Source organism: Carassius gibelio, chromosome A17, assembly GCF_023724105.1.
Source record: "Carassius gibelio isolate Cgi1373 ecotype wild population from Czech Republic chromosome A17, carGib1.2-hapl.c, whole genome shotgun sequence".
Taxonomy (NCBI): domain Eukaryota; kingdom Metazoa; phylum Chordata; class Actinopteri; order Cypriniformes; family Cyprinidae; genus Carassius; species Carassius gibelio.
Window position 1 is genome coordinate 8516114 of NC_068387.1, and position 20773 is coordinate 8536886.

The 20773-nt window shown below is 39.6% G+C and overlaps 1 protein-coding gene and 1 long non-coding RNA gene across 2 annotated transcripts; one reads left to right on the plus strand and one right to left on the minus strand.

Moving 5' to 3' along the window:
- Positions 1-633: 633 nt before the first annotated feature.
- On the plus strand, positions 634-8749 carry LOC128031336 (N-alpha-acetyltransferase 30). Its single transcript, XM_052619527.1, has 4 exons — positions 634-1626; positions 3233-3356; positions 3623-3678; positions 5922-8749. Exons 1-4 carry the CDS (start codon positions 835-837, stop codon positions 6057-6059), a joined length of 1110 nt encoding a protein of 369 aa, XP_052475487.1. The 5' UTR covers positions 634-834; the 3' UTR covers positions 6060-8749.
- A 1543-nt stretch (positions 8750-10292) lies between these two features.
- Positions 10293-17849, minus strand: LOC128031339 (uncharacterized). The gene is made up of 3 exons (XR_008188077.1): positions 14648-17849; positions 12038-12121; positions 10293-11395 (listed from the first exon to the last, which is right to left on the minus strand). It is a non-coding gene; the product is annotated as an uncharacterized LOC128031339 (long non-coding RNA).
- Between the last annotated feature and the right edge of the window lie 2924 nt (positions 17850-20773).

Here is a 20773-nt window from a genome sequence, read left to right on the forward strand (position 1 = left end):
GATAATTCAGCATTTTGTATTACAACATAAATTAAACATTAAACATAAATACAACATATTCATACCTCAAAATTGTGAAGCAGCTGTTAAAAACACAAGTTACTAAATTGATATATCTTGGTCGTGTTTTCAACATGTAGTGCCAATTAATTCAGGAAGTGCCCTTGTTAACTAAAACTATTAAAATAGTTTTCGTAAATTGAAGTATCCTAAATTTGAAATAAAATAACATTTAAAGAAAATAGAAATGTTGTTGTGGCAACAAACAGACATAAATAAGCTTCCATCTCAGATGAGTAGGCTACTAAAAATTACAAAAACTAAGATAAATAGAAATATTTCAAAAACAATATTAAAATAACACACACCAAGCACACAACAGAAGCACATAAAAATGACTAAAACTAAAAAAGAAAATGAAAACTGAAAATATGACAAATAGCTAGTTATTTAAGAATACAAATACATAGGACTATTATAATAGTATATAGATAATACTAAAATAACACTGCTTTGGGGGTGACCTACTTGAATAAAAGTTTTTCTTTTCTAGAAGACTGATATATTACAAACTCAATTTCCCAGCATCCTTTACTGAAACGCGCCGACATAGTGTCGTAAATCATCCGCTCTGCTTAACGGCAGATAATAGGGCCAGTGTGGAGTGAATTGAGTAATGGCAGGAACAGACACGAGATAGTCCACGAACCTTACGTTATTCGTACATTTATCGGGTAACAGCAGCCGGACGGGCGTCTGTCCTCATCGTCGTTCGCTGTGAGAGGCTGATTCCGACCCCGTTTTTCTGTCATCATAGTAACTGTATGCAGTGGAATGGCTGAAGTGCCGCCTGGGCCTAACGCACTGCCTTCATCCTCGAGCGAGATCTCACCACTGTCCGTGGACGGGTGCACCTTACTGGGCCACGACGATGAGGGACGGGACATCATCAGCCCCGGCGCAGGACACCAGCACGCCAGCGACTATAAGGCGATCGTCAAATCCAACCAGAACAACGTGCATCCTAATGCATCAGCTGCCCAGTTCCACACAGCCCAGCTGAACGGGGTCCAGTGCCACCACACTCACCTCCAGAACCACGTCCAACAACACCGGCCGTCCGACAATCTGAACGCCGCTTCCGATCACCACTTGGACGGGATCGTTGCAACACAGGGCGATCACACGGAAAACAACAATTTCACGAGAAATAAACGATGTAGTGATAAATCTCAGAGCCAGTCGCCGTCGAACAACGGGATAAACTGCACTGACAGTATGGGGATAACGGAGAGCAGCTCGTGTCGACTGGAGAACGATGTAAGTAGCAGGACTGGTTCAGCGGATCGAGCTCGAGCGGCAGCGGTAGCGCTGATGGACGGGGCTGAGTCAGGCCCAGGCCCGCAGCGCGCTCGAGTAGAGCAGGCGGCCGCTGACAGCGCTCCGGTGGCGGGGATGTCGAGACTAGCGCTGGAGGAGCACGACGACTCCATCCGATACGTGAGATACGAGTCTGAGCTCCAGATGCCTGATATCATCCGACTCATAACTAAAGACTTATCTGAGCCCTACTCCATATACACCTATAGGTACTTTATTCACAACTGGCCTCAGCTCTGCTTTCTGGTATGTATCCCGTCATTCAGTTAATCTTGATGATGTTGAAAAGATCAGTGTCAGCCTTCAGTATCATCTCTGATATAACAACATGGTTAGCGTTCACGTATAAACACGTATAAAATATTACTTATTAATTAGCATTTTAGTTTATCTAGGGTTTTAAATGATATTCGAATGTGCATCAGAGAATAGTACGATATTACCTTGATTTTGGACACATACCATGTTACCACGACTACAATGTTACTATATTAAGTAAAAAAAAATATATATATATATATTTTCTCCATGGTATGTCTAAAAAAAACAAAAACATGACATATATATATATATATATATATATATATATATATATATATATATATATATATATATATATATAGAGAGAGAGAGAGAGAGAGAGAGATTTTTTCATAATAATAGTAATAATTATAATTATTATAATATTATTACTACCTGTCTTTTACTAGAGTAATGTTTCATACTAAAACTGTTATTATAGCTATATATAATAATATATTACTATTTTCTACTTTTTGTCTTATCTTCAGATATGTATCATTAATATTAGAGCCTCCAGCATCATCGCTGATATAATAATATCCTGGTGTAGTGCTACCGGTATTTACAATTTTACTGACTGATTAACATTTTTGTATGTCTCGTATTTAAATGATTTTCCAATCCCTTATAAAAATTAACCATGGTTTTACTACAAATAAAACCAAAAAACCATGGTTACTGTAGTTAAACCATGGTAACCACAAATTAACCATGGTTTTGCTAAATTAACCATAGTTTAACCATGGTATTTGTAGTAAATCTGTGGTTATACAAATGGTAGTCAACACGCCAAAAAAACATGGGTTACTACAGTTTTACTATAATAAAACCATGGTTATTTTTCGTAAGGGATGTACAACAAAGAATAACGTATTATTACTCTGCTATGTGTCCAAAAAATGGCATAACCATGTTCCCGTGACTGTAATAAACATAGTATTGATATAGTACGTGTCCCCAGTGTAAAGTATTACCAGTGGTATGTCTCAGAAACATGACATGACTATATAGAAACATATTGTTTGTTTATTTCATTTGGTGTGCATTTTTAAATGATTCTCCATTTTTTCCCCCTAAGTGTCATATTGTTTAAAGTGATGAATTTAGTCAAATGACACACACTTGTAGTAACACGACTACATATTATTGTATTGTATCTTTTTCAAGAATGATGTTTCATATTAAATCAATGGTTTGTTGTTGTTGTTGTTTTTTTTTTGTAACAAAATGTACCATGGTAATACCATGCGTTTGGACCAATGCTATGGTAGGTTTATCATTCAGTACCATCACTTTAATATATATATATATATATATGTTTCTTCCATAGTAGCTACATGAATCTAACCATGGTAATGAGGAGCAGGCCATATCATGGTTTACCTGTGATTACTATGGCTACAGTTAAGATAAATACCACAGTTTAACTATGGTACATTGTCAGAGTTAGCCTAATAATAGAGATATTTGCCATTGTTTTGCTCCTATTTCACAGCCCATAAGAGTAATTGCAGTGTCTTGATGACTCTGTTTCTGTGATGTGTCACAGGCGATGGTTGAGAAGGACTGTGTCGGTGCCATTGTGTGTAAGCTAGACATGCATAAGAAGATGTTCCGTCGCGGATACATCGCCATGCTCGCTGTGGACTCCAAATTTCGCAGGAAAGGCATCGGTAAGAGCCGTGTTAGCGTTGTAGCCCTCATCTCAGAATGGCAACAGAAACAGATCTTTTTATAGGACACACATCTGCTTCAGTGTCAGCTCATGGATACATTTAGTGCCTCTGAACTGCTATGAATCAAGGGTTAGTCATTCTGTGTTGAAGGAACCCAATCATTCCATGTGTTTTCTCCATTCGTATTGTATTATTTACCATGTTCAACAGGTATTTGTAATATGTGTTATGAATGATTAAAGGTTGTACTTATTTTTTATTAGGCACCAACCTTGTTAAAAAGGCCATCTATGCTATGGTGGAGGGGGATTGTGATGAGGTAAGACATTGATCTTGTGAAAATTTTACACTATGGGTGTTTTCGGAATGGAGTGCTACTAAAAACCTTACGCTACACAATCGAGGAAGACTTAGAAGCAAGGATTCTCCCTGACGAGACTGATTAACAAGTATTGTTAATAGTATTACTAATATTAAAATCACATTTAAAGTTATTGATTTAATTTTAAAATAGTAAATGAAATATTTGTAAATGTTTTAAATTACTTTATGCTAGATTGTTGTCCTGTGAACTAACACTGGATTTTTTTTCACGTATCTTAGAAATAAATGCAATTCTTCATTATATTAATTATATTATCATCTTTATATTGTTAAATATGATTGTAATGCATTTAAAATGCAAATTTCAGACCAGCAATGATATTTTTTAAATTATTATTGTTTTGTATTTTTTGTTTAGTGGAAGATTGGTTATATTACTTTGTGAGATACATCATCCCAGGCTAAGCAGTCAGGTTGTACACTGCAAATATAGTATATGTACATTTACGCTACCAAGTGTCTACATTTTATTTTTATTCAGCAAGGATGTATGAAATGAATCAAAAGTTACAGTAAAGACGTTTACCTTTTTAAAAAATGTATTTAAAATATTTTTATTTATCTATTTTTAACTATTCAACAAAGAAACTTGGAAAAAATGTATCACATTTCCACAAAAATACAGTATTAAACAGCACAACCATTTTCAACATTGATAATAAAAAGAAAAGTTTCTTGAGCAGCAAATCAGTATTTTTACCATTTTAAATGGTAAGATCTCACAAGGTTACTGTTTTTACTAACCAAATAGTTCAAGTGAGCATAAGAGACACAATTAGTGAGCATAAGAAACTTCTTTCAAAAACATTAAAGGGGTCATATGATGTTGCAAAAAAAAAAACACACATTATTTTGTGTATTTGGTGTAATGAAATTTTTATGCAGTTTAAGGTAAAAAAAAAAAATAAAAATAATAATTTTCCACATACTATACATTTACTTTCTGAAACACGTCTATTATACAAAGCACATCAATCTGAGAAGCAAGGTGTGCTCTGATTGGCCAGCTATTCAGTGCGTTGTGATTGGCCAAATACCTCAAGTGTAAAATAGCCCCTTAACATGCTGTGATGCCGTGTCACAGTGTTGCCAAGTCTGCAGTTTTCTGGTGGAATTGGGCTGCTTTAACACTGATGCCGCGGGTTGTTTTTCATGTCCGCTGGTTGAAGCAACCTCAAATAGTGATATTGAGGCCTGGAATGTGAATACCAGGGGAACCTCACCAAAAATACGTATATTTTACTCCTGGAGCGTGATTTTTAATGGGGGCGTTAAATCAATTGGGCTAGTTTTGAGTAGAGATTGGGTGGGTTTTGCCGAGAAAACCTGGCAACCATGGTGTCCTGGTCTGAACGGTCTGCATCCAGTGGGGACATATTTATGGATTTTAATGACTTATACTGTCTTTTTATGTCTGCATTTGTGATCGGAGAAACGAGAAACAAAAAGCGCTACTCTACACTGCTCAGAACGCCTTCAATCCTTTACATATGTAAACGTACTTACAGACTGCGAGTCAGAACAACCAGCATTATAGTCTACTCCCAGGATCAGGAAACAGTCTTCCATAAAATGTTCTGCACACATCTGAATATTTGGGTTGAACTGTTCTGGAACAGTGTTGTTAATACAACTTTACCACTGATTTCAAGTTGTGTCCTCTCTTGAAAGACCAAACAAAGTATGTTTGCTTTCACAAAACACCCAGCTTCTCTATGACATGGCAGCAGCGGCAACAATAGTACAACGAGTATCCAAGTTATGCCGCCTTTCTCTGCGTGATCATTTGAGCAGCGTTATGTAAATCTTCCCACATCGTGATGTAGGCATGTGGGGGCGTGTTTAAGCGAGCTGTTTTAGGAGGATGTGGATAACTCTTAACTTTTATAAAGAATATCTATTTGGGCTTGAGACTTTAGTCTTTATAACTTTAGGGATCTTATCTATTTACGAACAACTCGTAACACTCCAAAGAGAAAGGAAAACTTGAAATCGCATCATATGACCCATTTAAGAAATAGAGAAAATTCACAAACTATGTTCCAGCTAAGTGTATGTGGTAATGCCATTCCAAATATGCCACAACTTCTGTCTTCCCTCATCTATGCTTTACTTGTAAGTGTATTTCAAAACCTGTACTATGCCCTTTTTGTATACATGCTTTGTTCTCATCCTTAGGTGGTGCTAGAGACGGAAATCACCAACAAATCGGCCCTGAAACTCTATGAGAACCTGGGCTTTGTCAGGGACAAGCGGCTGTTTAGATATTATTTAAATGGAGTGGATGCACTTCGGCTCAAACTCTGGCTTCGCTAAATCAAACTACGGGGTCCCTCAACTCTTTCTCCATCCCTTTGGCCTCCTCTTCCTCCGCCACAGTCCTCTGGCTCAGATCACCTGACTTCCCATCAATAGAAAGACACTCAACCTCTGCTGAGCCATAAAGGGCAAACTCTGAGGGAAAATCATAATAAAGTGTTTTAAGAACTTTTGTGTGAAAGAAAGAGAGAGATTGTTGTGAAAAACAAAACACACAAAAAAAGTTGGGTACTGATATGACACTGACAATGAAAAGGAAAGGCCGGTGGCTTCTATGCTCAGGTGTCAAATGCCTGACTTATGACCTCTGTGTATTTGTGTCGGGCAGTGGAGATGAGCTGGGCCGAACATGTTGACGGCATCCACAAAATGTATCATGCCGAAAGTAAACAATGCGCCACACCTCTGTTGTTGTTGTTTTTTTATGAACAATCACAAACCGAAGGATTGGAAGTGTGTTTAAACCGACTCAACTACTCAAATACATTTTTGGTTTCCCTTTTTCCCTTAAGAAGAGAGTGCATGGGAGCATTGCAGGTTGCAATTGTGTTGTAGCCTGCTGCTTTGCCTTTTGTTTTTGTTCGTTTTTTTTCCATACCGGGGTCTGTGGTTTATTTTATGTGTTTAATTTTATGTTTTGGAAAACCCTGAGCAGAGCTTTGTCTGCTTTAGAAGTTCGATCTATGATAAACTAACATACACAGATTCAGAAACACTTTAACCTGAATGCTGTATAGCAGTACAGATGGCACCTTTGCTCTTTTAAGTTGGTCTTATTAGCTCATATTACGCCATATTGGTTTATGTGACTTGTGATTCTGACACAGATATCGTCATCTCACCATACAAGTTGTCTCGATGCTGCTTCATGAGTGTTTTGTACTACTAAAATGGAATTGAAAATGAATGAATCTAAATGGGCCTAAAATGAGAGTATTCGCAGTTATTTGAAGACTTTTTAACCAGAGTCATCGTCATGGATTCTACCTTTCCATGTCTTAAACGATGTTTGGGTATTCAGATATGCTGACCTAGACAAATGAACCTCAAACGGACGCACTTCTCATTTTTGCACTGATTAGATGGGGTATAATTTCTGTGTAAGTGGACCAGTAGGGGACAGAATTCAGATCTCACCAGCTCAGATGCTCCAATGGACTCATGCAAATAATTGCTTTAAAGTCATGAAACAGACTGATTTATATGCAAGATGACATCGTTTTGAGGTGTTTTAAATGTAACGGAGGAAGTTTCTGGAGGTTAGCATTTTTATGGGTTTGTGTTTAACAGTAGTGTGCTGTGGCAGGTTGTACCATCACTCATGTTGAAAGTGTTTCTATGTCATTGCCAATAGACCCCCATTTTGCTTTGCTGCTGGCAAATGAGTTGTTTTTGGAAGAAATCCTTTTTGTCTTTTCAAGTTTGGAGTGGGAAACAAGTTTTTTGATTTGCTAAATGTACATATGGAAGTTTGATTTGTCGTTTTTGATTGTCATTGGAAAAGTTCCCCATAGAGATGCTGCTCTCAGTTGTTGGGAAGATTGATGGGTTGTGTTATAAATTTGTGCTTAAATAGACTGATTTTGCTGATTGATTTATGAGTCGAGAAATCTTTTTTTGGGGTGGGGATTCTGTTTAGTTATTTTTTTTTAAAGCCCAAATTGTAGTACATCAACCAGAAATGTGACAGTCCTATCAATCCCCTTTGATGCATCAGACCATGTGCTATCTGTCAGTAAGGCTCAGGTGTTTGGTTTCTGTTCAATTCTCCTTTCACTTGCCAGGGACTCCTTTCAAGGTTCCAGTGGTTATTAACTGCCACCTTGTCTTTGTAAGGACTTTATTCCTTTTGATTTGTGGACACTCGCTGTTAAGATGGAAATTTCAGAGCCTTGAGTAGTTTTCATCTAAACCGACCATCTAAGTCAGTCTTTCGATTACAGATATAAATTTATTATTTTATGTTCTGCCGAAGGAAGAAAGTCATATACGTTTGGAACAACATTAGGGTGAGTAATTGATGACAGTTTTCTTTTTTGGTGAAGTGTCCCGTTAATAAAATTCAGAACCTTTCACAAGCTGCCAACCTTGACAGACAATAATGCCTTTCTGGCTGGCGTTCATCACCATTCTATGCTGCCCATATTTTTGTATCGGATGAATACTTATTGTTTAAAATTGTGGTTGGCACAATGATGTTGATTTGCACTGCCAATATCTGACTTTTGTGGATTATTTTTGTAAGCGGTCCATCAAATGTTATGGCCATTTAACAGCTTTAGACCGATCAGCTGGCAGGTTCTAGCTGGACAAGATCACATATTTAGATGATGTGGACACTAATCTGACTGGCTTCTGTTTTGGGGATTTATTCATTGATTGGATTAATTTTGAATCTGCACTTGTGGCTAATTTTCATCCCTGTAAACGGTGGAGTTTCTGTTGTAGTTAGTGTTACTCTTGTACTTTCATCTAATGATTTGGAAAAGCAAGACAATGCTCTACAAACATGGATCCATTTTGTTGGGGAAAGAGCGACCGTTTGCATGTTGATTACAATTTTCTCCACCCTTCTTTCTCCCACTTTCACCCCTGGCAAAATGTCTTGCAAAAGTTTATTTGTTTTCAAGTGGACAACAGACCTGGTTTAAAAAAATTATAAATAAATTATTTGATTTTTAAGCAAATGTAGTAGCTTGTTTTTTCTGGAAGAAGACCTGGGGACTTTCATAATGTTCCATTTGTGATGTGTCAAAACATAGTGGTATTTTTTTAATAAAGGCAGAATTACATATTTGGCTGAATAATGGTATCCAGGGAATTGTCAGGAACTTTTTTGCATAGTCACTTTTAAAGTTAGCTTTGATGCTGCTAGTAGTGCAACAATTAAAAACGTGAACTTTAAACATGCTTGCTTTAAAAAAAAAAAGGAAAGAAAAAGGCCATTGCAGCAAAAGTGACGTGAAGTTTTATTTTTTTTACCTCATCAGTGGTACTTGATTATCCATGGATGTTAATTTGTATAAGTACACTAATTTAAATCTGTTAAAATTCATTTTTTGTTAAGAGGAGGCAGCTGTACTCAAAACCACCACAATGTTTATTTTAACATGATAATTGCACAAGACCAATTTACATAAGGTTTTATTTATTTATTTTATTCCTCAGACTAGATCCAATCCTGTTTTACAGTCAAATTGCCAATGCAGCATAATAATTAGCATGTTCTGATTTTAAGGTCTTTAGACACCATTTGTTTTACATAACCATACCACATAGTGTTTAACAATTGTTTTATACTAGTTTAAGGTTGGTTTACATTAAGCTTTCAGAAGTTGTTTGATTATTAGCCACTTAATTCTTTGTTTTTCCTGATGGCTTTATTGAAAAAGTGCAAATCTCCCTATGATTAGGCTGGTGGGGAAAGCATTGTGGAATTACTTTTAACATATCTGTCTGGGCAGTCGTGGCCTAATGGTTAGAGAGTCAGAGTTGTAACCCAAAGCTTGTGTCTCAGTACCAGCAGGGATTGTAGGTGGGGGGAGTGCAGGACTGAGGTGAGACCCTTGAGCTAGGCAGCAGCAAAAATGACTGCCCACTGCTCCAAGTCTGTGTGTGTGCTCTTGGATGGGTTAAATGCAGAGCATAAATTCTGAGTATGGGACACCATACTTGCCATCACGTCAATTAATTTCACACTTGGATAGTTCATCCAAAAATAAAAATAAAAATGTGGCTTTAGGCTGAGGAACCATTGGTGAGCAATTGATGCCTAGTTGATGGATAGGACAACAAAAAGTTTATTATTATTACTTTTTTTGCCTAATTAAAAAAGACCAATTCCTGCAGGATATAAAATTATCATTGAATGTCATTGGGACACCTTTCCTCCCAAAATAATGGGAGGAAATGGATTTGCTGGGGGGTTGTCATTTGGTTGCAGGGGGATTATGATCTGGCGACTTAAGGGAAACTGGTTCTTGGGATTGTAGTATTGTCATTTCACACCTAAAAGGTCCCTAAGTTTGAGACTTTTCAGTCAGGAGGACATTCTTTGTCAAGTTTGTTCTCCCCATGTTGGTGTGGGATTCCTCCAGGTGCTTCATATTTCTCCACAATCTCAAGACATGCGGGACAGGTGAAATTGCCGCTCATTTATGAGTGTTTGTTAGCCCTGCGATGGACTGGACATGCATCCAGACTGTTTCCCTGCAGTCCAAGATGCACAAATAGGCTTTAGCATCACCACAGTACAAATTTGTAAAATCGGGATTGATGTCGCAACCAGTCTTCAGCAGCCCAGGTTGTTAACCATTACGCTTTCACTATTGTGGAAGAACTATTCCAGATTAAATTGCTCCAATTTACACCTGGCAAGAAATGGAAGGATCAAAGTTTATCTGTTAAGTACTGTTGACTTGCACCTAAATTCTGCAGACTCCACAGGAATTATAAACCATTATGACCTGCTTGTTTGGTAGAAGTTGTAGTAGTTGCACTAGATGTGTACTACTGTAATCACATTCCCCCTCACTTATGAGCTGAAGGTTGAGTTAATGGTTTCTGAGTAATTGACAACATACCACAGATGCAGTACAAATTAGATTGAATAATCATTTAATGTACACTTGTGCTCGCATCCTCTCAGACTAACTGTGCTTTTCAGAGTCTGCCTGTAACAAAGGCCTCTTGTTAATTTCTCATTCTTCGTGTAGATAAAATTTTCCAGAATGAACCAGAGTAATGTCCATACTCGTTTTCAGAATGTCAAGGTAACTTCACGCTTGCATTACAAGGCCTTTGCACAGTTTCGCTCAAACCACTGTACAGATCTGTTCTACTATTTGGAGAGTTCAGGGAGTTCTTATGACAACATTCCTTTCCCAGACTTATACATTTCTGGTCTTCTACCACTGGCGGGATTTCATTTTCCATTAGTGGTTTGTCACTCATTGTGTCTCCCATGTTTTGGTCTGTCAACTGTGGACTTGGCTGCAGCAGCTCCCTTACATCCAGAATCTGTCCTTCAGACTCATCCCAGAAGATGTTTTGTTGCATTGGCCTGGACACAAGCCGAACCCTCTGTCCTCCCATCTCATCTCCTTTCACTGTCAAATAAAACAGTGAGGTTAAGTACTCAACCAGAATTGAAAGGACCATAAGGGCAATTCTACAATTGGTAAAACGATTGCACTGAGGGACTCACGATAAGAGGTGTATACCCTCTTCTGTTTCCCTCGACTTTCCCTAAAGCACCTCTGCTGAGCTTGCCGCTTCTTGGTTGCTTGGCGACTGAGCATCGTCTGTGCCAGCAGGAGACCTTTCATGTGTCCCTGCGAAGGTCAAGAACGCTTGAGTGATCTACCTAAAAATAGCCTCAATGTTTTAATGTAATTCCAAGTGCCTTTTTAAGTAGTTGCTAAAATCTTGTCATGACACTTCTTGAAGCCCCAATAAAAAGGGTCTCAGATTTGGTTTAAAGATTGAGAGACTGAGATATGGATTCAGAAATGCAAATATACAATTAAAATTGACTGGAAAGGTTGGGTTGAGAACGTGCAGGTAAAGATCTCTCTCAGTGTCGACGGCACTGGTATTTTCCACCCTGATGATGGAACTCAGAGTTGAAGGTAACACTGCTGCACCCCAGCATACTTTCCACTCCAACAACACCGTAATCAGATCTAGTGGGACCACAGGGCAAGGCTCAGTGCTCACCAGCTGTCAGTCTTTTCCCTCTTTAAATACATCTTTTAGTCTTGAAACACCATCACAAACTCTCCGTTCCTGAGTTGTCACAGACACTCTGAATTAAAGTGGATCTCGAAGGCCCGAGTTGAGAACCTCTGCTGTACATTATCCCTTACATATCTTCAAACCTTACAGCACTTTCCCATCAATGAATTTGAATTGAATGTATTTGGTTTAATGTATGTTTTACTTTTTATATGTCCACCCTGAAAAGAGTTGTATACCTGTAGTGTTTTGCTTGTGCCACAGTACCTTCCCAGGATGGGATTGGAACAGCAGTGGACAGGCCCATCTCTCCACTCCCTGTCCTGACAAGAACAAAATGTATGATGTTCATTAACAGGTAGGATATTGTCTGCTCTTGGATTTACCCTCCTTAAAAACAACTTTACAATTAATTAATTCTTTCAAACAAAAATGGAAGAACATTGAAAGACCTGAGATTCTGCAGATTTGTATGTCATGCATGCATGTTTGACAGGATTCACCTCAGCCCCAATAGCAGGGGTCATTTATAGCCATCCCTGTGAGTTGAATGCTCATAAATAGAATAAAAAATGAAAATAAATGACTTGAAAGTAACTATACAGTATGTTCAGACCTTTTCTGGTTGTGGTGGGTGAGACTTAATAATGCTGTGACCAGTTTTATCACAGACACTCTGAGATCCTGTGGGTGACATCACAACTCACAACTCAAATCATAAAAAAACAAGGCACACGACCATGGTACTGTATGTGGTTAAAAAAAGATTTTTTTTTTAAACTTAAGTGTATAAAATGTATTCCACTATAGCACCAAAAGGAACTGCACTGTAAAAATGTAACTTCTAAACGGGTTTTCTGAAAGCTTCCACCATCTGCCATTGGTCAAACATTAAAAAGATTACCCCACCCAAGATGAATTCAGGATAACATACTACCATATTACCCTAACCTATAAGTGCAAATAATATACTAACCTGAACTCAGTCTTATAGAACTTTCAGTTAAAGGTGCTGAAGGGAACTTTTGTAAAAAAATATTTTTTACATATTTATTAAACCTGTCATTATGTCCTGACAGTAGAATATGAGACAGATAATCTGTGAAAAAATCAAGCTCCTCTGGCTCCTCCCAGTGGTCCTATTGCCATTTGCAGAAACTCCATCGCTCCCGGTAAGAAACAACCAATCAGAGCTGCGGTCCGTAACTTTGTTTGTGTTCAAAATGTAGAAAAATGAACATAATAAGAGAGTACACCATGAATCCATTTTCCAAACCGTGTTTTTGGCTTGTCCTGAATCACTAGGGTGCACCTATAATAAGTGTTTATATTCTAACTATTTTAGATTGCTTCGGGGGTACCGCGGCGGAGTAACCCAGTACCTTTGTGATTCTTCATATACATAAACAGAGAGAAATAGTTCCGGCTATAATGTTCTTCCACAAGACGCAAGCAGTTCTGTTTATTAACTGCTAGAGCGTCAAAAATTCCCTACCGCAGCTTTAAAGAGCCACACAGATGGGAAATCAAAAATTACCTTTATTACAGTGTATGATGTAGCTGTCCATCAGTGTAAACAATGTGCAAATAATTAAACCAAAAAGTACACGATTTATAAAGTTATTGGCTTCTAAAGTAAGGAGTCGACTCTGAATCGCTGAAACGAGTCCTTATAGATTTCAAATCTTTTGCCCATCTCTATGTACGTCACTAGGAGCACTTTGCATAATAATCTCCGCCTACCGTGTTGGGAGAAACAGAACTCTGACCTGCCCCACCCCCCACACAGACGCTCTGGTTGGTGTGAGAGCATCATGTCGAGGAGACGGTGTGTTTTTAATTGTAAAGGCATGTTTGTTTTATTTTTACTGCCAAAGAATGAAGATCAGAAGAACCAATGGCTAAAATTCATTTTTACCACAATACCAGAGCAGTACAACAAAGCCCTTCATTACCAACTTTAACAAAGGGTTCATTACCAACTTTATTTAGACCAACAAGCATCTCGGAATCACAACGCGAAGTATGATTATGAAGTTATGTGTTTGTTTTCTCCCGAGCGCCTTATCAGTATGTGTGCTGTCTGCAGCCTGTCTGCGCTGATCTTCATTTACACACACGTCATTAAAATGAAGTGTAACTCCGTGAATACTCAACGAAGAGACACGAGAGAGATATCTATAGAAAGTTTAACATGTCTACTTTAAAACTAAACAAGTGCTGCCGAAAACAGATATTCTGTGATATAGTAATCCATATGAAAACAACGCGATGTCTGTTTTTCATGTCTCCCTTCATTATATTTAATGTGACCACGCCCCTGCGCTGAACGCGCTATTCAGATTCAAAATGAAGCGCGCGGCTTGAATACGCACACATAGAAGAAAAAGCAGCAAGACTGTTCAAGTTTTTTATTTTACTGTTTGCTTCGCGGTGAGAGGAATAAGACATAATTCACCCCAAACAGATGCTAACGCATTGTTTACAATGAAGTTGTGTGCGGAACAACCAATCAAAACTGTCAGTTGACCAATCAGAACACAGTATGCAACCGAAAGGTGGGGTTTAAGGAAACTGAATCTTTTGAACAGCTTCGCGCGAACCGTTTGGGGATCTCTGAGAATTTAGGTAATTTTAAAATGATATTTTGACAAAATGACAATGTTTTTTAACCTTGGATGGATTTAAACCTAATGTACAGGACTTATAAACAGTGATAGGAAGCTTAGAACTTTCATCTTACTGGCTCTTTAACAATGTCATAAGTAGACTTTATAGTTGATGCTCTATTTTGCTGAAATTCAAAAGTCAAAATGCCAAATGTAAAGTCTTATGATCACAGTACTCACCTGGTTTTAAATGAACAGAATTAGGTATTTTGTGTTTTCCTGTCAAAGGAGGCAGATGGTTGGTCTTCCTCTGTACCACAATCCCTTTCTCTTGCATCTCTGCATCTTTAACAGCAGTGATCATCTTTGATGAAGATGGGAACAGAGAAGGCTCATTTGCCATTGGTTGACAATGAGATGGTGCAACTTGGCAAATCCTTGGCCTGGAGTTGCTATTCCCCATAGTGCACTTATACTCCCAGCCAAGGTTAGTTAAATATAAAAATAGGTGCCTCAAGGAACTGCATTAGACTCCATTTCTTGACCTTTTTTCCAAGGTGCAATCCAGGCCTAACTCTTCACTCCATCTGAATGTTGTGTCCAGGGCTCCTCACATACAGTTAAATATGTAATATTGAAGATGAGGGTTTGTACTCTTCACAAAATGTCCACTTGTATCTAATCCATTTAAACTGTTTGGTTAAGTTTTGACCGCACCTAAACAAAGAGTATTTCTCCTTAGTTCTTTCTTAACTGTACAAAATGGAACTCTGGCAAAGTTGTGTTGTGAAATGGCAGGTGCGTGTCCCTCACTCGCTTTATATTTCTTGGTTTTGGCGTAATGAGGCAAGTTTCCATGGTGACTGTCCCCACAGGTTACTTTATATCTGTGTGTTAATGCTTGGACGGCGGTGCGAGGGCCCTTCTCTCCACTGATTGCTCAGGCATGCGACTGCTCAGGGAACCAAGCTTGATGATTGACAGAATTGGTGACAGTTTTCAGTCTGATTACAGCAGGTATAACTAGCTGGCTTGTAATTATAACAAAGCAATGTAATTATTATTATCATTATTATTAATATTATTATTTACTTTTATCTAAACAAAAACTGCCTGCTAAAACATCAGACTGATCCACATCTTTATGACTATGATGAAAAGATTTTTTTCTTTTCTTTTAGAAAGCTTTTTATATCCATATTAGATTAGTAAATTTTAAACTTTTTATACCATTTTCACCAAAAGCTTAATTTTAATAAATTTCCTAAATTGTCATCAAAATAACAATAATATAGTTTTCTTTTGAACTAGATGCTATGTGAAGACTTCTTTTTCTCGGAGGACTGAAGCTTTTGAAGGGAAGGGAAGTCGTGGCCTAATGGTTAGAGGGTTGGACTCCCAATCGAAGGGTTGTGGGTCCTAGTCTCGGGCCGGACGGAATTGTGGGTGGGGGGAGTGCATGAACAGCTCTCTCTCCACCTTCAATACCATGACTTAGGTGCCCTTGAGCAAGGCATCGAACCCCCAACTGCTCCCCGGGCGCCGCAGCATAAATGGCTGCCCACTGCTCCGGGTGTGTGTGTGTGTGTGTGTGTGTGTGTGTGTGTGTGTGTGTGTGTGTGTGTGTGTGTGTGTGTGTGTGTGTGTGTGTGTGTGTGTGTGTGTGTGTGTGTGTGTGTGTGTGTGTGTTCACTGCTCTGTGTGTGTGCGCATTTCGGATGGGTTAAATGCAGAGCACAAATTCTGAGTATGGGTCACCATACTTGGTTGAATGTCACTTCACTTTCACTTTTTCACTTTCACTTTTTCACTTTCACTTTTACAATCACACAGTGTAACTGCACGGCCATTGGTTCGCTAATTTTTGCATTCTAAAAGAGCAGCAGTGTTGCTGCACATGCCACGTCATCAGGATTGCATTGCATGCTGTCGATGGCCACTCATGCCTCGTTTCCACCGCAGGAACTTTACCCAGGAACTAGGAACTTTGGCCTGGTACTCGGTGTGTTTCCACAGCAGGAACCAGGAACTAAATAAAGTTCCGGGTAAAAAATGCCCCTCAGAAAGTCCCTGCTGGCGAGGTAGTACTTTTTCAAAGTTCCGGAGCTTTCGGGGGCGCTAAACATCCTGATTAGTTGAGTTCACGCAGCATTGGTTGAGTTCAAACACCATTTATTCTGATTATTTTCAAAATATTACTGTTATTGTGTCGTGAAATGTAATTTTAAAAGTATTTCAGGCGAGAATGTATTTGTTTAAAACTCAAATATGTGGTTTATTTATAAAGACAGCACCTATTTAAAAATGTGTTTCGCCGATCTCAGAGACGCTGAGCTCCACGCGATCAACAGGAGTTCAGAAGGCTAGACCTTCTGATATGTGCCGCTGGCTCTGATGTCTCTTTAGTGAAGTGAGTGAAGTGACATTCAGCCAAGTATGGTGACCCATACTCAGAATTTGTGCTCTGCATTTAACCCATCCGAAATGCACACACACACTGTGAGCACACACCCGGAGCAGTGGGTAGCCATTTATGCTGCGGCGCCCGGGGAGCAGTTGGGGGTTCGATGCCTTGCTCAAGGGCACCTAAGTCATGGTATTGAAGGTGGAGAGAGAACTGTACATGCACTCCCCCCACCCACAATTCCGTCCGGCCCGAGACTAGAACCCACAACCCTTCAATTGGGAGTCCAACCCTCTAACCATTAGGCCACGACTTCCCCCAAAGTGGTTAGTGGTTTAGTGGTTAAACATTAAATATAATTTGTTTTGGGTAAATCTAACAGGTTATCTTTGGTCTGTATTCAATTTATCTTTATGTTAAAATAAAAATAAAAAAGGCAAATTTATATAATACTTTGTTTCATTGTAATGGCTGTATATACACATATCCCTGAACTAAGTACATTTCTGCAGCTGTTATTATGTTTAAATGAAAATGAAAGGAGGCAGTGGTATTTGATATCCTATTTCGTTTTATTGTAAATATACAGAGAGGAAAATTCCAGTAGCCATGGTCAGCTGACTGAAGTTATCAAGTACGCTGCTGTTTGCAGAATTACCGGATTCGCATCGTAGCAGACATCACACTCCCGAGTCGAATGCGCAAAGTCTGAACTACCGAGGATGCACATCCAAAATCAGCGTACTTTGAAACGCGCGCAGACCTACGTCACCAGTCTATTTGCCTAATCTTCCTGGTACTTTACACCGCGGTGGAAATGCAGAAAGCAACAGGTCTGGGGGGGGAAAAGTTCCTGGGGAAAAAAGTTCCTGGTACAAATGTTCCGGGTAATTTCGGTGAAAACGCAGCATCGGATTGCGTTTCCTGTGTGGGCAAGCCCCATGAAGAAGCTGCTCTGACCGAGATGGAGTGTTCACACTGCGTGAACATGAGTCCCATCTCTCCGCCCCTCGCACCCTCCTGTTTTCTGCGGGACAAGACTACTAAGCGCTCGGCTACGAGCAAGCTCACACCGGCCCAGATCCTGTGTGCCTCGCCCTCGCCAAGCAGAGAGGATTCTCCCTTCTTCTTTGAGCTCTCAGACCAGCGTCCCTCGGTGGATGCGGGTGATGTGGTCTTGTTCGTTGTGATGGAGGATGAGTTATTTGATGACAGCATGTCAATAATAGCATCAGAGGAGATGTCATCTTCTGTGCTCTCCTCAGTGGATGGCACTGAGGAAAGAGGCTACGAAAAACTGGCTCCTCTTGATGAGTCAGTAGCTGCGCATCTCTGCCCACCCACTGGCATTGGATGGAAAGCGAAGGTCGCTCACCCCTCTAAGCCCTGCAGAACAACATCTGCCCTCGTTGGATGAGCGTACTCCTCTGCCGGGCAGGCAGCCTCAGTTCTGCTCTCCATGGCCTTACTCCATGTCTTTCAGGCCAAACTCCTCCAAGTCATAGACAAGTCCAGATCCTCTCGCATATACTCCCAGAGGACTGGTTCTTTTCTTTGGATCTGAAAGATGTTTCTTCCACATCCAGGTAGATTCTTGAGATTCGCCTTTAAGGGAGTGGTATATCAGTATACGGTCCTGCCCTTTGGACTGTTCCTGGCTCCTCGCACTTTTACGAAGTGCATGGACACAGCTGTCTCCCCTCTGAGGCAGATGGGTGTCCGCATTCTAAATTACCTCAATGAATGGCTCATCTCAGCCCAGTCAGAGCCCAAGCTAATATCCCACAGGTCCCTTCTCCTCAGCCACTTAGAGTGCCTTGGTCTGGTCTGTCTCCCAGCTAACGAACTTCATTTCTAGTAACATTTTTCGACTCAATCCACATGAGGGTGATAGTAGCACCAGAACTTGCACTGGCCATACAATGCATAACCTCAAATTTTGCATTTGGGTTTCAGAGCCGTTTCATCTGCTGACATTAGCCCCTTGGCCCATTCCCCTGAGGCAGGACCTTCTCTCTCAGGCGAACAGGATGATTTGGGACCCCCAGCTCAAGCTGTGGGCTCTGCACCTCTGGAGGAAATAGTAGATCACCCTGAGAGCATCATGAATACTATCTCAGGCTAGAGCACCATCTACCAGATGCTGTTTTCCTCTTAAGTGGTCGGTATTTTCTGCCTGGTGCACAACCTGTGACGAAGACCCAGATTCATGTGATATATTGGTGACTTTGTCCTACCTACAAGAGCTGTTGGACAAGGGCCACTCCCCTTTCACACTCAAGGTCTATGTGGCAGCTATAGCAGCTTCCCATGCTCTTATAGCCAGACAGTCTGTGGGCCAGAACAACTTAGTTGTCCGTTTCCTAAGATGACCCAGGGGCTCAGTCTGCCCCGGCCCCGCACAGTTCCAGTGTGGGACCTGCCTACGGTCCTGTGAGCCTTCAAGGGCTCTCACTTTGAGCCACTACAGTCTGCAGACTTGGAAACCCTGTCTTTGAAAACCACTCTGCTACTGGCTTTAGCATTGGTTGTGAAAGTCTCTCTCAGTAAGTCTTGCCTGTCTTGAGTTTGCGCCTAACAACTCAAAAGTTATCCTAAAACCAAGACATGGGTAAGGTGCTCTACAACCCATTTAGAGCTCAGGTTATTACTTTCTCTGTGCTTCCTGAAGTTTAACTTTCTCTGCCTGGTTAAGGCGCTGAAAATTAACAATGACGGCTCTGCCCCATTCAGGCGGTCGGAACAACTTTTTGTATGCGTTTGGCTATGCCTGTTTTTTTTTTTTTCAGGTACACTCTTGGCCCTTTCAGTAGTGCTGAGGCTATACAAAACCATTGAAACGTTTATCCAAAACTGGGCTGACCTCAGTGAGTTCAGCCTTTTGCCACCTGCAGAGTTCACTTTGCATATAATTGGTCCCTCTTAACCTTTTATGCTCAAGGCCAGTTCATGTCTGTCGTTCCTTTTTCATGACACGACGGGATTGTATTGGTTCCCCATAGCATCTAGCGATGCAGTACAAGTGAAGTATCGAAAAGAAACATACTTGGTTACTTACATAACCTCAGTTCCCTGAGATACAGGAACGAGTAAGGTGTTCCTTGCCGTGTCATGATACTGCATAACGCAGTGTTGTCGCTGCAGTCGAATTTACCTGAGATCCTATGGCTAAATGCCCGCTTATATAGCCAGATGGCCCTGCCCAATCTGGCGGGCTTTGTCGCCATAGGCTCCTGCAACTCCCCTGCAGAGCCATTAGTTTATTTTTTATTTTTTTTACTGAAAGAACCAATGGTCACTGCGTGATTTACACTGCGTGATTGTAAAGACTTTCTACTTTCTATTGAAAGGGAACTATATTATTTTTAATTTGATGACGATTTAAATTTTTGGTCAAAATTAAGCTTTTGGTGAAAATGATATAAAAAAAATGAAGAATGTATTAATCTAATAAAAAGGAGTTTTTCCCCATAGTGTGTAGCGATGCAGTACTCGTCCCTGTATCTCAGCGAACCGAGGTTACATAAGTAACAGTACGTTTTCTTATATTCATATAGCTGATACATGCAAGTGTTTTCAAAGTTGACACATACACCATATGACCAAACTACTATATATTTTGCATTGTGTAATTTTCAAGATAATATTTTTGTATTATGAATCTTATTAATTTCTGAAGCATTACCTATTAAGAATTAATACCATTTAACATGCATACAGTATATGTGTGTGCATTTAAATAACAAATAATCTATATATTAATCGAAGAATAATGAAAAACATGTATCATCTTTTACACAAATTAATTAGTTATATCAGTATGGCTATATTTAACATTGATGATAATAAAAAAAATGTTTTGTGAGCACCAAATCTTAAAATGAAAAAACCTTACTTAACCTAAACTTTTGGATAGGTCATAAAAATACTGTAAATCTTCCTGTTGAACTGTGTCAGCATAT